At 43.2% G+C, this 17,812-nt stretch overlaps 2 protein-coding genes across 2 annotated transcripts; both read right to left on the minus strand.

The window, feature by feature from the left end:
- Window positions 1-291: 291 nt before the first annotated feature.
- Window positions 292-5,561, minus strand: LOC308286558 (acidic mammalian chitinase-like; the record flags this gene model as incomplete). Its single annotated transcript, XM_080727608.1, has 11 exons — window positions 5,528-5,561; window positions 4,845-4,874; window positions 4,559-4,760; window positions 4,363-4,419; window positions 4,084-4,249; window positions 3,369-3,487; window positions 3,048-3,171; window positions 1,984-2,169; window positions 1,451-1,570; window positions 1,114-1,255; window positions 292-530 (listed from the first exon to the last, which is right to left on the minus strand). Exons 1-11 carry the CDS (start codon window positions 5,550-5,552, stop codon window positions 292-294), a joined length of 1,410 nt encoding a protein of 469 aa, XP_080583734.1. The 5' UTR covers window positions 5,553-5,561.
- Window positions 5,562-9,130: 3,569 nt separating this feature from the next.
- Window positions 9,131-14,075, minus strand: LOC308286975 (acidic mammalian chitinase-like; the record flags this gene model as incomplete). The annotated part of the gene is made up of 11 exons (XM_080728096.1): window positions 9,131-9,345; window positions 9,705-9,846; window positions 9,954-10,073; window positions 10,492-10,674; window positions 11,523-11,649; window positions 12,059-12,183; window positions 12,499-12,649; window positions 13,038-13,094; window positions 13,202-13,403; window positions 13,504-13,533; window positions 14,054-14,075. The coding sequence occupies 11 exons, from the start codon at window positions 14,073-14,075 to the stop codon at window positions 9,131-9,133; spliced, it is 1,374 nt and encodes a 457-aa protein (XP_080584222.1).
- Between the last annotated feature and the right edge of the window lie 3,737 nt (window positions 14,076-17,812).

Genomic DNA, 17,812 nt, shown 5'->3' on the forward strand with positions numbered 1-17,812 from the left:
TGTGTTTAGTATTTTCAATTACGCGTCGCAGAGTAATTGCTTGCAAATCAAGTGGAGACATGACAACTGGATAGGCATAAGAAAGAAAATCACCAAGACAGTACCAGCTGTTTTGAATGACATCATTTATTTTATTTCCATCAGTGATCGCTAAGCAGAAATGTCAAGGCGCAGTTCTCACATGCATGGGCCATAGCAGCGTGGGTTCGCATTAACAGACTATTTACACCCAGCTCCAATACTTCCTAAAGAACTTCTTGTGACAAAGTGGAATCATCACAACCTCCTCGTTCAAGCCCAGTTGCAGCAGCTGCAGCTCTTGTCGAACACAAGGCCAGCAGCGCAGCTCTCTTGGTAGGTACGGCCCTGGGCACAGTTGTAGTAGTGGTTCTTGTTGGTGGGGTCTGGGTAGAGTCCGGTCTTGCCGGCACACCATCCAGTTCCTCCACTGCTGCTTCCACCTCCGCTGCTTCCCCCACCACCGCCGCTAGGCTGGGGCTTTGGTGGTGCTGGTGGGGTGTAATTGCAGCCTGAATGACAGGAGGAAGATGAGGATATGTGTCATGGCAATGTGGTTTTATAAGTGAGTGAATGCGCGACAAACAGGGGAGTAGGCTACATGTATGTTGTTACAGTGCTAATTCTGTTGACTAAAGCTATGACAAAACATGTAGGACAAAAACGAAATAAAAACATTTCTGGTGACAAACTCTGACTAAGTATACTGTAATAAAACAGTAATAAAAACTAGACTAAAATGTGAGGGACAAACTAGTGGATAAGAGATTCAGTAGAACTAAAAGAGTTTTTTTTAAGTCTTTTTATGCTTGCGAGTGGGTGTTGTGCCCCGAAAAGCTTTTTTTCCCTGCACTTGAACGCACTAGTCTAGTGCATTACAACACCACCAAGGCCTTCCAAAATACATTTCAGTCAACTAAATCGAACTGCAGATTTAGCCGATTAAAACTAGGCTAAAACTAAAACGTTTCAAAAGCTAAAACATTTCAGATGAGTAAAATAATGACTAAGACTAAATGGAATTATATTTCAAAAGACTATGACCATAAAACTACATCACAACTGAGCTGTCAAAATGAACACTGGCATGTTTACCAGCAGATCCGGTTCCCAGGCCAGTCTTGATGGTGTTGATCAGAGGGTAGGGTCCCTCTCCACAGAAGGTGCCGCTGAAGTCATCCAGGTCCAGACTCCAGACCATGGCTCCACCGAAACCACTCTTCTTCAGCCAGTCAATCTGAGGAGATGGACGGAGTATAGTTTAAAAAATGTGAACAATATTGTAGCGACCCCACAAAAGATCAGGCCGTAACTGCTCCTCCTGAGCTAGCTCTCTTAGCCTGTTACCTGCCGATCTCCCGAGCTGGAGACCAGGTTTCGATTCCAGCTGGGTGTGTGAAACATTAGAATATGTTGACTACTAATTTTGCACCTTGATGTTGAAGCTCTTGATGTTGTCGTATCCAACCCAGGTCTGGGTGTTGTAGGCATAAGGCACCATCTGGGGGACGTCCCAGGCCTGAGTGGCTCCTTGCTTCAGGAAGGTGCAGATCTGAAGGAAGGTAGAGATGTAAAAAGGTTCAAGGTGCTTTATCCTCACATGCATGTAAGGCCTGTAGAAACATTATGGCAGGCAGAGAAATCTTTGTCTAATGAAGAGCCGGTAATGCTCAAAATAAAGTCACATCCAATGATGGTGTAAAAGGAACTAATACATTTTTAAACATTGGAGCATGATGCAGACTTAATTGTTCTTAGAGAAATCATTGTACTCTGAGCTTCCTAAACAGTGTGAGGTAAAACTGAAATAAAGTCAAATTGCAATAAGTAATAGCAAAGTGTACATGATACAAAATAACACATAACATGAATGCAGTGCTTGGAGGTGGTGGTCTCCCTATTCTTCTACTGAGAACACTAGCTCCAGTGGTTGAGTATAGGACTACTACTGGTTGACACGTTTACCTCATAGTAGGCCCAGAATCCAGCCTGACGGGTGAAGGGACCGGCAGGTCCAGCTCCACTGTTTGGAGCACCGACAGCGGTGTTAGAGGAAGAAGCCAGACGGAAGGTATGGCCGTAGGTGGGGAATCCAACCAGCAGCTTCTCAACTGGGGCGCCGTTGCTCTTCCAGTAGTTCATAGCGTAATCCTATATGGACGAGGAAACATACTGGTGTCATCAACATTCATCCATATACTGTAGTAGCCTACAGGGGTGCCCAAAAGTTAGATTGTGATCAACAGTAGATCAAAAAGGCTGTGCAGGTAGACCACATGACATTGATTGATTGATTGATTACTGTAGGTACAGTTTCATGACAGTACAGTTCACTGGTACAAGGTCAACTAAAAGGATACGCCCAAGAAAGCGCATGGCTTATTTAAATGTATTTCATACCGGTATATGCCCCTAAACATATATACCAGTAAAGACTCCCCAATCGGGAGATAAGCGACCGTCAGGTCGCATGTATACACGCAGCCTCATGGTGGCGCAAGAACAGGGGCATGTGAGAAATCAGGGGCGGAGGTTGTGGTTTGCCAGCCAAGGAGTGTGTGTGTGTGCAAAGTTTGGCATGGATAGGGGCAACGGTGCCGGAGATAAGAGTAGGGCCAAAAGTGTGACGTGACGTGATGGACAGACAGACAGACTGACTGACTGACTGACAGACAGACAGACAGACAGACAGACAGACAGACAGACAGACAGACAGACAGACAGACAGACAGACGGTGGAGGTTTTCATAGTAACTTGCGATGTGATGGTCACAATAACATATAAAGATATTTGATGATATCTGTCACTTGAATTAAGGTGACTTGACTGATTGACATCAAGAAGGGACTGTCAGCTCCAAAGTGGAAACTCCACAATGCAATGCTTTGAGTCAGTAGCATTACAAAGAATCTGAAAACCTACCACTTCCATACCATACAGAATGAGATGAAGACACACTATTTCCCAAAAAAGTGGGCACTGTGTAGTAACACAGTGTACACATGTAGAAAGGGACCTCCTTACTCACCATGTTGAAGTAGATCAAGCTGCCCTGGTCAGATGGGCCCCTGTACAGAGGGCTGTTCTCTCCAACGATGTGCTCCCAGGAGCCGTGGAAGTCATAGGTCATCACATGGAAGTAGTCCAGGATACTGTTGACGTGAAAGGACATTAGAGGTCAGTGTAGTTTCCAGTGGGCATCAATGAGTTTCCTGCATCTGTATACCGACTGAGTATACCGCTATAGACCTAAACAGAGCTGCTACCGTCAAACACAGGCTTTTACTATTTCAATCCCTGTATGTGCTTGGTGCTTAACAATGTGTGTTTGCGTGTTATGTGTACTGACGCTCCGATCTCGGAGATCTGGTATCCGGTGTCGATGGTTCCCTTTCCGGCAGAGACGGCAGCGGTGAGCATCAGACGGGGTTGGCTTCCACCCTCAGCCTCAAAGGCAGCCATCAGCTCCTGCAGAGACACCGGAGGGAGGTGGGGATGGAGAGAGTATTTTTTGATTCATGTCAATTTGTGTTTTCAGATATTTAACCACTTGAACCGTCAATACTTAATAAACTTGACCTTTCACTCTGTACTTAGTCTGCTCTTTTTCCCCTCTACACCAAATATCTTTGCAGAAAATAGCTGATTACAAGATCACAACAGCAGATCTGCTATTTTTGTCTAAAGTTCTGAGAATATGGACACTATAGGGTTCAAGTGGTGAATGTAAAAAGGAGAAACAACTCTATCACAAAGATTTGGAGGACCCCCCTGTAGTAGTTTGTAGTTTGAATGAATGTAGAATTATGTGCAGGATATTGTAATTTGCATACATATATAGGGGACTTCATTTAATTAACAGTTTTATATTGTGTTTAAACCAGAAATCCTCTCTCTCACACTTATGCCAGTGTGCAAGTGATCACCCTACCCTGTGCCAATGTTGCCACCCGTTGCCAACCACTGCTGTACTGTAGTGTATATCCCTAATATTTCATATTAACATATACACAGTAAGCTTAAGCCAAATGATTCAAAGACATACAGAAAGACAGCAGGCTGACCTGACACAGGACGGTGTAGCGAGCCTTGTCCTCAGGTGGGGAGCCACGAGAGCCTGGGTACTCCCAGTCGAGGTCCAGACCATCAAACCCGTACTGACGCAGGAACTGGATCACGCTCTGGATGAAGGTCTGACGGGTAGCGGGACTGGACACCATGGCTGTGAACCTGGAGAGAGGGAGGGATAGAGAGAGAGATTATAAAGGGTCATACTAGTGCTTTTACCCAACCCTAAGTATCCTGTAGACAGAGTTATTTTGATACTCTTGTTTAACACTCACTTTGCGGTGCCAAAGTTCCATCCACCAATGGCTAGCAGGGTCTTCAGATTGCTGTTCCTGAAAAGCAAAACATAACAGAAAGAAATAAGTTCTCAAACCTTAACTTAAGTCTGTTAGGACGATATGCGCTGGTGCATGTTGATGTGTGCATAATAGATTATGCGCAGTATAAAAGTGTGTTAAAATGTCTGCTCACTGTTGCTTGAGAGCCTGGAACTCTCCGTAGAGCTTGACGTCGTCCCACTCGTAGGTCTTGATCTCGTTTCCGCTCATTCCGGCGAAGGCGTAGATGAGGTGGTCACAGAGACATGGGTCCACGTTGGTGGGGAAGTACTTTCCAGCGCCGGGACGGTACTGTCCCCAGTTGGTGAAATAGCAGGAGAGGATGTAGGAGGATCCTGTGAAATATGAGACGCAAGATTATAGGGCTTGTTGATGATGTTGTTGTTGTTCACACCAAATGGTCAAAGAGTGCATCTTACCTAGCTGCACGTGCAGCAGGAGAGCCAGTCCTGCAGACAGAGATACAAGCAGAGAGAGAGAGAGAGAGAGAGTGAGAGAGAGAGAGAGAGAGAGAGAGAGAGAGAGAGAGAGAGAGGAAAAGGAGTGATTGTTGGGTCAGTAAGGAAACGCACTTATACTGCGGCATCCCAGAGGAAAATAATACATTTTTGAGATTTCGTTTATTACTCCTTTGTTTCTCTAGCCATAAATTAGATCAATGTGATACAAAAAGGAGATTTTATGTTTTCTGTTAAAAAATAATAAAAAATAATATTTCTCTGTTGAGAAATATAGACCAGCATGTCTCAGATGGAACCTCTGATTATCTATAAAACATTGCTTAAATGATGCTCAATTATTGCTCTAAAATTTTGCTCAGACTGTAAAATACATAATCAACATAATCTCATTATAATCTCATGACACATGTACTGTATGTGTATAGTATGTATGTACTATATCCTACTACTTATTATAATCATTAGTTACGTATATAACTTTAATATAGTTGTTGTGAGTTATTGTTTCATAATGTTAAACAACTTTTTTGAACAGACAAGTACTGTGTAGATCAATTTCAAAGTAAATCTAAAGATACAGTTAATGTCCTCTGCAAGGAAAAAGGGAGAATTTCTTTCTCAACAACAGTTTCTCAGCTTACCAACGCAGATGAGAAGCTTGCCCATGTTGCCTCTGTACAGCTAACTGAAGGCCAGAAACCTCTTATATAGGTTCCATTCCTCTCCATATCAGTAAACCATGTTTGATCTGGCTTCATTATTCTGATAAATCAGCAGCCACCTCATTATATTTGTTTGGTCAGGAGTTGCCCTTTCAGTTTTCCACTGGCTTTGCTAATTGCGCTGATAACTTTCAAGTGTTATTCAACAATGATTATGATTTGCTGACAATTAGAAGTCAAATAAAGGTTATAAAGATTTTTGAGCGGCGCTAACCACTCCAATAATAATAAGATACATGTTCAGATACATGTACTGTAATTGAAATTTGTTCTCCGCCTTTGACACATCTCTTGGAGCGTTTAGCTGCAGCCGTGCCGCGCTCGGGAATCAGTAAGGCTGCGTCCACACATGCGTAGAAAAAGTCGCAGTCCACTTCAATGTTAAATGAATAGACAGGAAGACTCCTTTCATCTGCGATCGAAGAGCCCACAGGCAGCTGTGAAATCACGTCCTCTCCAAGCTCAATACTTGTTGCAGCGCGACACGTTATGAGCTTGTGCCCTCATCAAAAAACACTACTGAATCACTACACATTGCAATAGTAATCAAGTAGTGAAATGGTAGTGTTTGTGTAGACATTTAGTAGTAGTGATGAGTAGTGATTCAGTAGTGTTTTTTGATGAGGGGTAGATTGGCTATTTTTTGGCTTTTCCCCCCCAGAATATGCATAGCTGGGGTTCATGTGGTTATTTGTAGTGTACATTCCTTTATATTGATTGACGAATTTATTAGAAGTTTGCATAGGAAAAAGTACAGTTATATCACTGGTACAAGGTCAACTAAAAGGAGATCCTAGTAAGCTTTTTGTCTTATTTAGCCTACACAAGAACCACTTTATGTATCTCATATAGTCTAACATTGAAAGACAGACGATACAACACAGTACTTTCCATAGAGAATTGTCATTAACAAAAGGGGAGAAAAAAAGCAGTCATAAAACAAGGGGATAAAAAATAAAAGTGAAATAGGAGATCATTTACAAAGGAATGGGGCTTATTATTGCCCGTGCATATGTTTTATTTTTTCATGTTGAGTAGTGTAGGTAGGCTAAGGCTACATTCCTTGATCTGTCCACTGCTGCAAATCGTGCTAGTAAAATAACTACACGTCCGTCTGACCAGCGCCATGTTGACTTTCCCATTACCCCGGCGGATGTCTATACATCATCGGTTTGGTCGCTGAAGGAAGAGCCGTAGGTCGCAGCAGTCGTCCAATGTGTGGCTTCGCCCTAATACTGATCAACCCCCCCAATAGGGTATATGCACATAGCTATTTTGTTCTACTTCCGGGTGTCTTTCGACTTCCTTCACAGGTGTTTCTGATGATACTAATCAAGGGTCTGTTCCATTCTGGTCAAACAGAGTCAGGGTGCTGATATTGTGCATGTTGGCTCACTGGAAACACTCTGCTACACCAGTGGGTCTCAAAGTGTCCTTGAGTGGGTTCCAAATGTCCCCATACAGGTGTGTAACTCTGAGAGTGTACAAATGGAAGCAAATGGACCTGCAAGGGTCCATTTGCTTCCATTTGTTGATTCCATTTGTACAGAGTTTATGGCGGTCCTTGAAATTAAAGAACCACTGTACAATAAATCAAACAGAGCCTTAATTAGTATCATCAGTAACACCTGTGAAGGAAGTCGAAAGACACCCGGAAGTAGAACAAAATGGCGTATATGCATATATCCAATTCAACCCTTGATGCTGAGTGCCAAGCAGGAAGGAATTGGGTCCCATCTTTACAGTCTTTGGTATGACCCGACCGGGGAATCGAATCCCCGACCTCCCCGTCTCATGGCGGACTCTAACCACAAGAGTACAAGAATACTCGAACTTGACTCTTCATTTGAGTCGGACTTTTCATTTGAGTAGGATTATGCACTGTTATGTGAAAATAATTCACTTCAGGGTGGTAATAATGATAAAGCAACACCATGACAGGGTTATTTCCTCATGACAGACTTACTGTAGTGCTTTATGCAATAGTCAACCCGTGGTAGGCGACAAGCACATGGTATGTTGAAAAAAAAAATGATGATCATCAAACATGGGAGTGTGTGTGTGTGTAGAGAGAGAGAGAAAGTTGGGGGGTACATCCCCTAGTATCATAGGGAACACTCATCTGAAGTACCGGTATACTGTATTTACAATTTAGGCATTTAGAAAATGGTAAATGGTGCATTTATATAGCGCTTTTATCCAAGGCGCTTTACATTCACACACCGGTGGCAGAGGAAACCATGCAAGGCACCAACCTGCTCACTGGGAGCATTTAGGGGTTCAGAGTCTTGCTCAAGGACTCTTCGACATTAACTCAGGGGGAGCCTGGATTCAAACTGGGAACCCTTCGGGAACCCTTCGTGCTCTAATAACAGTTTCTCTACCCATGAGCTATGCCACCCATAGAAGACACTGAGTCAAATCAGCCATCAACCAGGATATTTAGAGCACTTCATGCTTCTGTCTGCTGACAAGTTTTATGGAGATGCTGATTTCATTTTCCAGCAGGACCTTGTCACCTGCCCACTGTGCTAAAACTACAACTATTCATGGGTTGCATTTGTAGTCCTAAACGACCATGTTGAGGACCAACACAGGTGTTTAAATGTGTCTGATTGGCATAGAACTAATGTTCTACGCCAATCAGAACACCTGTGTTGGTCCTCAACATGGCCGGTGTAGGACTACAAATGCAACCAATGAATAGTAACTGGTGCTGATCATGGTATTACTGTGCTTGATTTACCAGCCAACTCACCTGGTCTGAACCCTGAATCTATCATCATGGGATATGGGGTGTCAAGAGGAAAATGAGAGACACCAGACCCAACAGTACAGACAGTCTGAAGGCAGCTATCAAAGCAATCTGGGCTTAATTCTGTATTATACATCCCCCCCCCCCCTTTTTCATTGGTCTTATATTCTAATATTTTTATTTGCATGTGCTGTATGCCATAATCATCAAGATTACAAAAGAAAAGGCTTGAAATATTTCACTTCATGTGTATTAAATGTAGAATATGTGAACATTGTTTTTCTATTACATCATGAGGGATCTCTGAACCAAGTCTCATGAGGAGGCGCGTCTGAGGCCTGTCCTGGACAGGTGTCACCAGACTTAAGAACCAACAACAACATGGGGGGAAAGTGAACTTGAAGGCCATGACGGCTGTCAATACTGTGTGTAAGATAATGATTATGATGACGATGATGATAATCACTCTCTTCATCTTCCTCTGTGTACTGTTTGGATATTTTGAACACTGATTAACACTCAAGTGGAGACATTAACGACTGACTTGATGAGAGAAAAGGCAGATGACAAATAACGTACATTCCCAGTTGCTTTGAAAGTCATACTTTATTTCATTTCCATCAGTGATCACTAGACAGAAACAGTTATGGAGCAGTTCTCACATGGGCCATAGCAGCAGCAACTTGGTTTTGCATTAACAGACTATTTTACACCCAGCTCCAAAATACCTAAAGAACGACTAAGTCAAAGTGGAACTACGGCCTCTCTCAGTGAGCCCAGTTACAGCATGTGCAGGAAGTGTCGAACACGGTGCCGCCGGGGCATGTTTGTGTGATGGTGTTTCCAGAGTCGCACTGCCAGTACTTGTTCTTGTCCTGGGGATCTGGGTAGAGTCCGTCAGCCCTGCCCATGCAGAATGGAGACCCTGGAGGTGGTGGGATGGGGGTGACTGGGGGCAGAGGAACTGAGCGAGGTGTGCAGGCTGCAGGAAAGATAGCAGAGGACAAAGATATAAATGGTGCATTTATACGGCGCCTTTATCCAAGGCGCTTTACATAGATCGTGCATTACATTCACACACACACACACACACATTCATACACCGATGGCAGAGGAAACCATGCAAGGCACCAACCTGCTCATCGTGAGCAATTAGGGGTTCAGTGTCTTGCTCAAGGACACTTCGACACTAACTCTGGGAGAGTATGGGATCGTACTGGGAACCTTCCGGTTCCCAAGCGGCCGCTCTACCTCTTGAGCCACTTCTTCTTGTGTGTGGAAATATTTGAGCATGCGTGTGGTTTTGTTTTGTATTTGTGGGCACAAGAGAGTGCATGTTACCAGCTCCTGCTCCATGCAGTCCATTCTTCAGGGCGCTGATCAGAGGGTATTTCCCTTGGCCACAGAAGGTGCCGCTGAAGTCATCCATGGCCACTGTCCAGACAAAAGCTCCACCAAAACCGCTCGTCTTCAACCAGTCAGTCTGCAGTGTAGACGGGATGAGTGGATTTAAAAACAGAGTATACCACAGGAGACAGACAATGGCTACAAATGTAAACATGATGTAAAAAAAACGAACAATTTTTGCACCTTGATCTGGAAGCTCTTGACGTTGTCGTATCCAAGCCAGACGCTACCCTTGTAGGCATAAGGCACCTGCTGTGGGGCATTCCAGACCTCAATGCCTCCTTCCTTCAGGAAGGTGCAGATCTGAATGAAGGTAGAGATTTAGTTTAGATTAGAATAGATACATGGCATGTTCTCCCCGTGTCCCCTAGGGTAGGTACCCTCACAAAAAACATGCAGAAATCCTGTTCACTATACTGCCTCCCCCTGGCCAGCCTGATGGAGGGGAAAGGAACTGGTTGGAATAACGTGTTTCTTCCATGCGCTATATCCTACTGGGGAAACTCCCCCTAGTCAGGTGATAAGAAGCGGCCTGCTCTCTGCATGCATTGAAGGCAGCATGAGCTCAGTTCGGGGGCCCTCCCCAAGTTGGCAGATGGAGAATAGCGCCCAGGATTACAGCTTAGGCAACTGGCAACTGGGTGGAAAATGGGTTACGAAATCATTTTCAGAAAGATGGATGGATCAGATGGGCATACAAAGTGAAGTACAACATCCATACCTCATAATAGGCCATGAATCCAGCCATACGGGTGAAGGGTGCTTCAGCCGCAGGGCCACCGCTTGGGGCACCGCAAGAATGGTCGGAAGTAGTCAGTTTGAAGCTGTGGCCATAGGTGGCGAAACCAACCAGCAGCTTCTCAGCTGGGGCTCCCTTGCTCTTCCAGTAGTTCATGGTCCAGTCCTATATGGACAAGGGAAGGACATATTATACTGGCATCAACAGTCAAGCTTTACGGTACGGGTATTGGAATTGAAGCTTGTTCCGGGTTCTCGTTAAGCCCACTTGATTTTATTTCCTTGTTTTTTTTTTGCCAGACCCAGGGGGTCGGCCTACATAAGGCTTTGTCGGTCGGTCGGTCGGTCTGTCGGTCTGTCGGTCTGTCGGTCCCTCTTTTCCTCAGTGTGCCTGTCCCTCTTTTCCTCAGTGTGCCTGCTCATCTGCCCCTCCCTTCCCTTGCTGGGCTGATTGCCTTGAGTGCCGTCACCTGTACAGGACCAGCTGAGTTGAGTTGGCTGACGAGCTGCTGACACTATAAATTCCTCAGCCCATCTACAAGCTCACAAACATTTCCAGCTGCTCAGCCTATACAATCCTGTGTGTTCATGTGTTAGTTCAGTGCCATACTAGTGAAAACAGCCGATCTACAAGCTCACTACGCTTTGTTGCTGAGACTATAAAATCCTGTGTGTTCATGTGTTAGTTCAGTGCCATACTAGTTTTCATTGCGGGTCTGGCACGACCAGGTGACCTGGTCTAGTTTTAAATCATCATGATATGCCTTTAGTAAATTAAGGTACCATTAATTTTCAAATGAATGATAAATATGTTTCTATGGTTTCTATGGTTCAATCGAGTGAAGACCCAACCCTCGCTGTGGTTGCAGCCAATAGCAATCATTTCCGGTAGCATTTCGGACGGGATATAGAAAGATGGCGGATTTGAAATCGCTGAGAAACAGGCTTCGAAACGGGTCTTTAGAAACCAATGCCGTAACTTTGTTCATTCTATGGAGGAAACTCGTCACTCACCACATTGAACTGTTGCTGCCAGAACTTCTTGTCAGATGGGCCCTTGAACAGGGGGCTGTTCTCTCCAGTCTCAGCAGAGAAGCCGCCATGGTAGTCATAGGTCATCACATGGAAGAAGTCCAGGGTACTGCATGGTAAAAGGGAGTCAGGGTTTTACTGGTTTATTTTTATAGGTGTTTCCTTGTGTATGTGTATGTACTGTATGTTCGTCAGGCACATGCACACATAGACATCAAAGGGGGCTTGAGCCCCTGCCCTTTTACCCGGCTGTAAAATGTGCCCTCCCCAGACTATGAATGCAGATATACTATGGTGAAAGAAATTAAAATGCCCCCTTTCCATGCCATACCTGAATGCAGCAGTTAAGAGAGCATCCAAGCTCACAGCGTGAACTTGGAGATCGGCTATTTTCGATATTTTCACCAAAAGTGCCCTTTTAGAGATTTCAGCCCCTGCTTCTCTAAAATGCTCTGCACGTCCCTGATGTTTGTATAGGTTTATCCAAAAGTGTGATTGTGTGTGTTATCTGTACTGACGCGCCGAGCTGGGGAACCTCATAACCAGGGTCGATGTTTCCCTGTCCAGCGGACACGGCAGCAGTGAGCAACAGACGAGGACGGCCGGTCTTCTGGCTTTCAGCCTCGAAGGCAGCCACTGCCTCCTGCATAGGGACATGGAGGTGGTGGTGGTGGTGGTGGTGATGGAGAGAGATGAGGGTCTTAGTATATGCTAAAGGATGACTTTATATTGTTGCAACCGTACAGTGATCTAATTAGCAACTATTGTATGATAGTTTTAAAAAGCAAGACAGCAATTTCCAGTATTAATTAAACCAAGACCCAAGTTCCAGTAAGTGATAATGTACAGTACATTATCACTCAGATAAAATGTATATATTTCATACACCATAAGTTTAAGGCAAATGGTTGAACAGGGACATGACAACATGAAATATATACAGTATAAGTTATATGACCTGAGCAAAGACGGTGAAGGCCTCCTTGCTAGGTCCGGTTGGGTACTCCCAGTCAATGTCCAGACCATCAAACTCGTACCCACGCAGGAACCTGATCACGCTGTCGATGAAGGTCTGGCGGTTGGCAGCAGAGGACGTCATGGTTACGAACCTGGAGAGAGAGAGAGAGGGATGACACAACACATACAAGTGCTTTTATCTGTTCTGAAGTTCCTGACATTATTGATATTTTAAAATGTTACTTAGAATAGCCAATAATTTTTTACCCCCCCTTTTCTGTCCAATTTAGTCATTATGCCAATGAATTCCTCCCCACTCACATTTCTGTGTTGTCACTGCTGTTGTATCCTATTGACTCAACCCCCACTGGGGTGAACTAGGAACTTCATCCTCCAGCCCAACACTCCCCGCTGACATATTCCAACCCCAGCCTGAAGGAGTACATGCAAAGACCAATATCCCCCCCACTCCCTGCCTGGGACAAAGCCGGTTGCACGGTGGATTCGAGCCTTTGATACTCTTTCTTTATTAATACTCACTTTGCGGTGCCAAAGTTCCATCCACCAATGGACAGGATGGTCCTCAGGTTGCTGTTCCTGAAAGTAAAAAAGTAAAAATACAAATTATATTTATAAATATAAATTATACATTGAGTTCTCATGCCTTTATGTGTGTGTCCGTGTGTATGTGTGTGACTGCTTACTGGTTCTTGAGGGCCTGGACCTGTCCATACATCTTCAGATCGTCCCAGTCGAAGGTGGTGATCTCGTTGTCCTTCATTGAAGCGAAGGCATAGACGATCATGTCACAGAGACATGGGTCCATGTCCGTGACCAAGTACTTCCCAGCACCGGGACGGTACTGAGCCCAGCTGGTGAAATAACATGAGAGGATGTAGGAGGATCCTGTACAAGACATGAGATATGCAGTTAGAGGTTGTTGTTTTTGTCGTTATTTCTCATTTTACCAACTGCACAGCATCACACCAAGTGGTCAAAGTCTTACCTAGCTGCGCATGCAGCAGGAATGCCAGTCCTGTAGAAAGAGAGACAAGCAGAGAGAGAGAGAGAGAGAGAGAGAGAGAGAGAGAGAGAGAGAGAGAGAAGGATAGGTTGGTTTAGTAAGAACTCAGCACTTAGGCTTCAAGCTACGATCCATATGTTTAATTTCCTACCCAAGTTGACTTAAGTTGCCCACGTGCCTTTGAGAGACCAAATTCATGTACAGCTCCAACAAGACTCAATCAGTAGCGGTGCTACCTGATACCAGGGTATATATTTGCTATAATAGCTAGCCCACCTCCAACCACTGTGTCCGTTATATTGCATTAACATACTTGAAGGACTGTTCAAAATAGTGTTTTATTGGATTGCGACTTCAAGTAATATTTATGGTATGTGTATCATTATGTTAAACAAATCATTTGAACACAAGAGTAGATTTAATTCCACAGTTAATCTAAGTTATTGCAAATTTCTTCTGAAAAACAAAACAAAAAACTAACAAAAAAAACCCAAAGGGAGTATTTGTTTCCAACAACAATTTCTTAGCTTACCAACGAAGAGAAGCTTGCCCATGTTGCCTATGAGTAAAACTAACTGAAGGCCAGCACTTCCAGAAGCCTCTTATATACGGTCCATTCCTCTCCATATCAGTAAAACATGTGATCTGGCTTCATTATTCTGATAAACCTGCAGTCACCTCATTCATTTATTTGGTCAGGAGTTGCCCTTTCTTATTTTCCACAGGCTTTGCTAATCGTGCTCTCAGTGCTGATAACTTTCAAGTAATGATATCATTTGCTGACAATCACAAGTCAAATATGTTAATCAGAAGTCAAATAAAGGTTATTCTAAAAAATATGGAGCCTGCAGAAGTTCTCTTATATGCGGAAAACAGGATGTGTTTTGCTATCTTCCCAGTTGGCACCTCGTCAGAAAGAATGCAGTTCTAGTTGTGGGCTCGCCTGAAAGGCGAGAACACTATGTTATCTTCATTATTTATATATAGTGAGTTCCGCCGCAGACAGTACAAAGGCAGGGCCCCTAGCCAATGAGGTGTAATTGGCGGGAAAACATCTGGGAGTGGTGTTAGCTGGAGTATTGGTTGAGCACCAATCTGGGAACCCATCGTCAAAGAAGAAAGGGCGACACCTATCGGTCGGCCTCTCTTCCTTTGACTCTGGGACCAACATAGAAAGGGGCGGGGATACATGGAATTCCCCGGTTGAGAACGAATTTTAAAACTAGTTCCGCTTTGAAGCCTGGTCCGCCCCTTGGTTTGGTTCCCTCCCGAAACTACTATAGCGGAACTGCTACTCTACACACGGAACACAAGTTACACAACAGACAACCACAACAACGACGACGCAACATAGATGCTACTGTGGACGAGGAACTGTTTTCTAGCGTGCTTACAAGTGTTTCTCAGTTACACAATATTGAACAATTAAAACCTCTTCAGCCCATTTGTTTTAAGTACTTGATATATCGGCGACGACGGCGAGATGTTTGGCCGCCTGGATCCTGTTATCCTGCTTTCCCAGAGAGAAGGAACAAGGACCCCATCGTTTTTACCCCATATGCTGCGCTGAATGAAGCTGGATGATCTGCTGATGATCTGCTGCAGACCAGTGACCAAGACACAACGAATTTACCCACAATAAGCAAACGTTTATATAGCCTTGGATGTCATGGTGTGTTGCAATACAGTGGATTGATGTTTTAAATCAATATGGGATGTTATGATAATGTATAACTGCTTTAACCTCGCCTACCAGGCTTTCTCCCGGCTGGCTAACTGCAGTAAGCTAGCGTGTTAGCATACGGCCGTCATGTTTTCAGCTCGTCTTTTTAAACATTTACAGTTGCCTTATATTACTCTATAAATCTATCTGTGATGTGTGCTTTTACTAATACTGGCGTGCTTAGGCAATGTAGTGGGAAAAGTACTCGCATTCTTTACTTAAGTATCATGCACAAGTCTTGTATTCAAAATGTAGCCCTTGAGTAAAAAAGTATAAAAGCATTGGTATCAAAATGTACCAAAAGCAGAAAGTAGTACTCAAAGTACCCATTGTGCAGAATGTAACCAAGGTGTTTAAATAAGTGTAGATTGTACGCTATTTCAATATCTTGTCCTGTCTCACAAAAGATGATGTTATGCTATGAAACAGTTCGTTTTTATTTATAGAATAATCTCTCAATAACAGACTATTTTTTCCCTTTTATTTGATGATGGTTAGCCGTATTGTTTATAGAATAAACCCTAAAGTTATGTTGCATTTATGTAGGCCTACTGTATACTACGTTTACAATGTGTATGATTATCTGTATAATAAACATTTGGTTTGATTAACAAATGTATCGTTCTATGCACAGATAATGTTGCTTAATGTGTATGCCTATGGTACTGTTAATATTTAATGTTAATGTTAGTATGAAGCTAATTATAAAGCTTACATGAATGATGATGGACTGAAAAGCTAATGAGAAGTTGTGACTCTATTAGCATACAAGCAATCTGCATTTAAATAAGCTGTGTTGGAATGTGTCAAACTGTCAACAATGGCTTGTGAAATCAAAGAATGCCACTTTCAATATGAAACCCATTTAGATTGAAATGGTTCACTTATTTATATGAATGATGGATCTGCTGCAGACCAGTGACCAAGACACAACGAATTTACCCACAATAAGCAAACGTTTATATAGCCTCGGATGTCATGGTGTGTTGCAATACAGTGGATTGATGTTTTAAATCAATATGGGATGTTATGATAATGTAACTGCTTTAACCTCGCCTACCAGGCTTTCTCCCGGCTGGCTAACTGCAGTAAGCTAGCGTGTTAGCATACGGCCGTCAGGTTTTCACTTTTCAGGTCGTCTTTTTAAACATTTACAGTTGCCTTATATTACTCTATAAATCTATCTGTGATGTGTGCTTTTACTAATACTGGCGTGCTTAGGCAATGTAGTGGGAAAAGTACTCGCATTCTTTACTTAAGTATCATGCACAAGTCTTGTATTCAAAATGTAGCCCTTGAGTAAAAGTATAAAAGTATTGCAAAAGCAGAAAGTAGTACTCAAAGTACCCATTGTGCAGAATGTAACCACAATGCGACGTTGTTGTGAGCTTGTAGATCAGCTATTTTTAAATAGCCTGTCTAGGATTAAAATAGGGCTAGTTGATTAATGTATGTTTTATAATATAATAATTTAATACATGAGTCTTTTAGACTAGAAGTTGCAACGTTTACATTTACTCTATACTAATAATAATACCCTAAAATCTAAATTCATATAGGCATATTGCTGCACTTTACTGTGTAGACTAACAAATGTAGTTCGTTATTGTAATGTAGGCCATTCTTCCTTCCATTTAATTCTATTGTTATGCACAACGATTTCCAAAAGCATTATTTGATTGTGCAAATAGTGGCAATGTGAAACCCATACATTGTGTGGAAAACCGGGTGGGTCAATGAATATTTAAATGGAGCAATTCGCTTGTCTATATAGACTACAGAGGGATTTATTTAGCTGCACAAAGAATGTACAGTTGAAAGATGGTTTGTTTCCACCCGTGAGGGGGAATGCATAGTCAACGCACACATTAGATACCGCCCACTATGTTTGATTGGTCAAAAGCGCTGCCTGTCACCAGACTTGGGTACCGCCCAAAATCCCTTCCGTGAGTTTGGTGTGTGACAGACTCAGTAGCGTAGCGTTCTCTGAGGCTGTTCTTGAGAGACTAGTTGAGCACAAGACAGTTAGCACGCTGCAGAATATAGTCACGTTGGCAAACATAAGAAATGATTAATTACGTGTTTTTTTTTTAGTTGTGTTTTTTTGAGCCGTGGTAAACCGCTCCATAGAGTGGCTGTGCGTGTGTCTGTAGCCACTTTTCCTCAGCGTTTTGACATAGCAATGTGTTTTCCTCAGCGTTTTGCCATAGCAATATGAGTGTGTGTAGCCATATTACATCACCAATTACATCCTAGACCTGTCTGTAGCCACTTTTCCTCAGCGTTTTGCCATAGCAATGTGTTTTCCTCAGCGTTTTGCCATAGCAATATGTGTGTGTGTGTGTGTGTGTGTGTAGCCATATTACATCACCAATTACATCCTAGACCTATATCCTAGTCTTTTCCCTCAGCGTTTTGCCATAGCAATGTGTGTGTGTAGCCTGTATTACATCACCAATTACCAATTGAAGACGTTATGCAAGCACGACCACCGCTCACTTCACATTGGGTGTGTTTTTTTTTTTTTACATTATTTCTTTACGAGCGAGCCCACACTGTTTCGTAGTA

Source organism: Nannobrachium achirus (assembly GCF_963921795.1).
Source record: "Nannobrachium achirus genome assembly, chromosome: 6".
NCBI lineage: Eukaryota > Metazoa > Chordata > Actinopteri > Myctophiformes > Myctophidae > Nannobrachium > Nannobrachium achirus.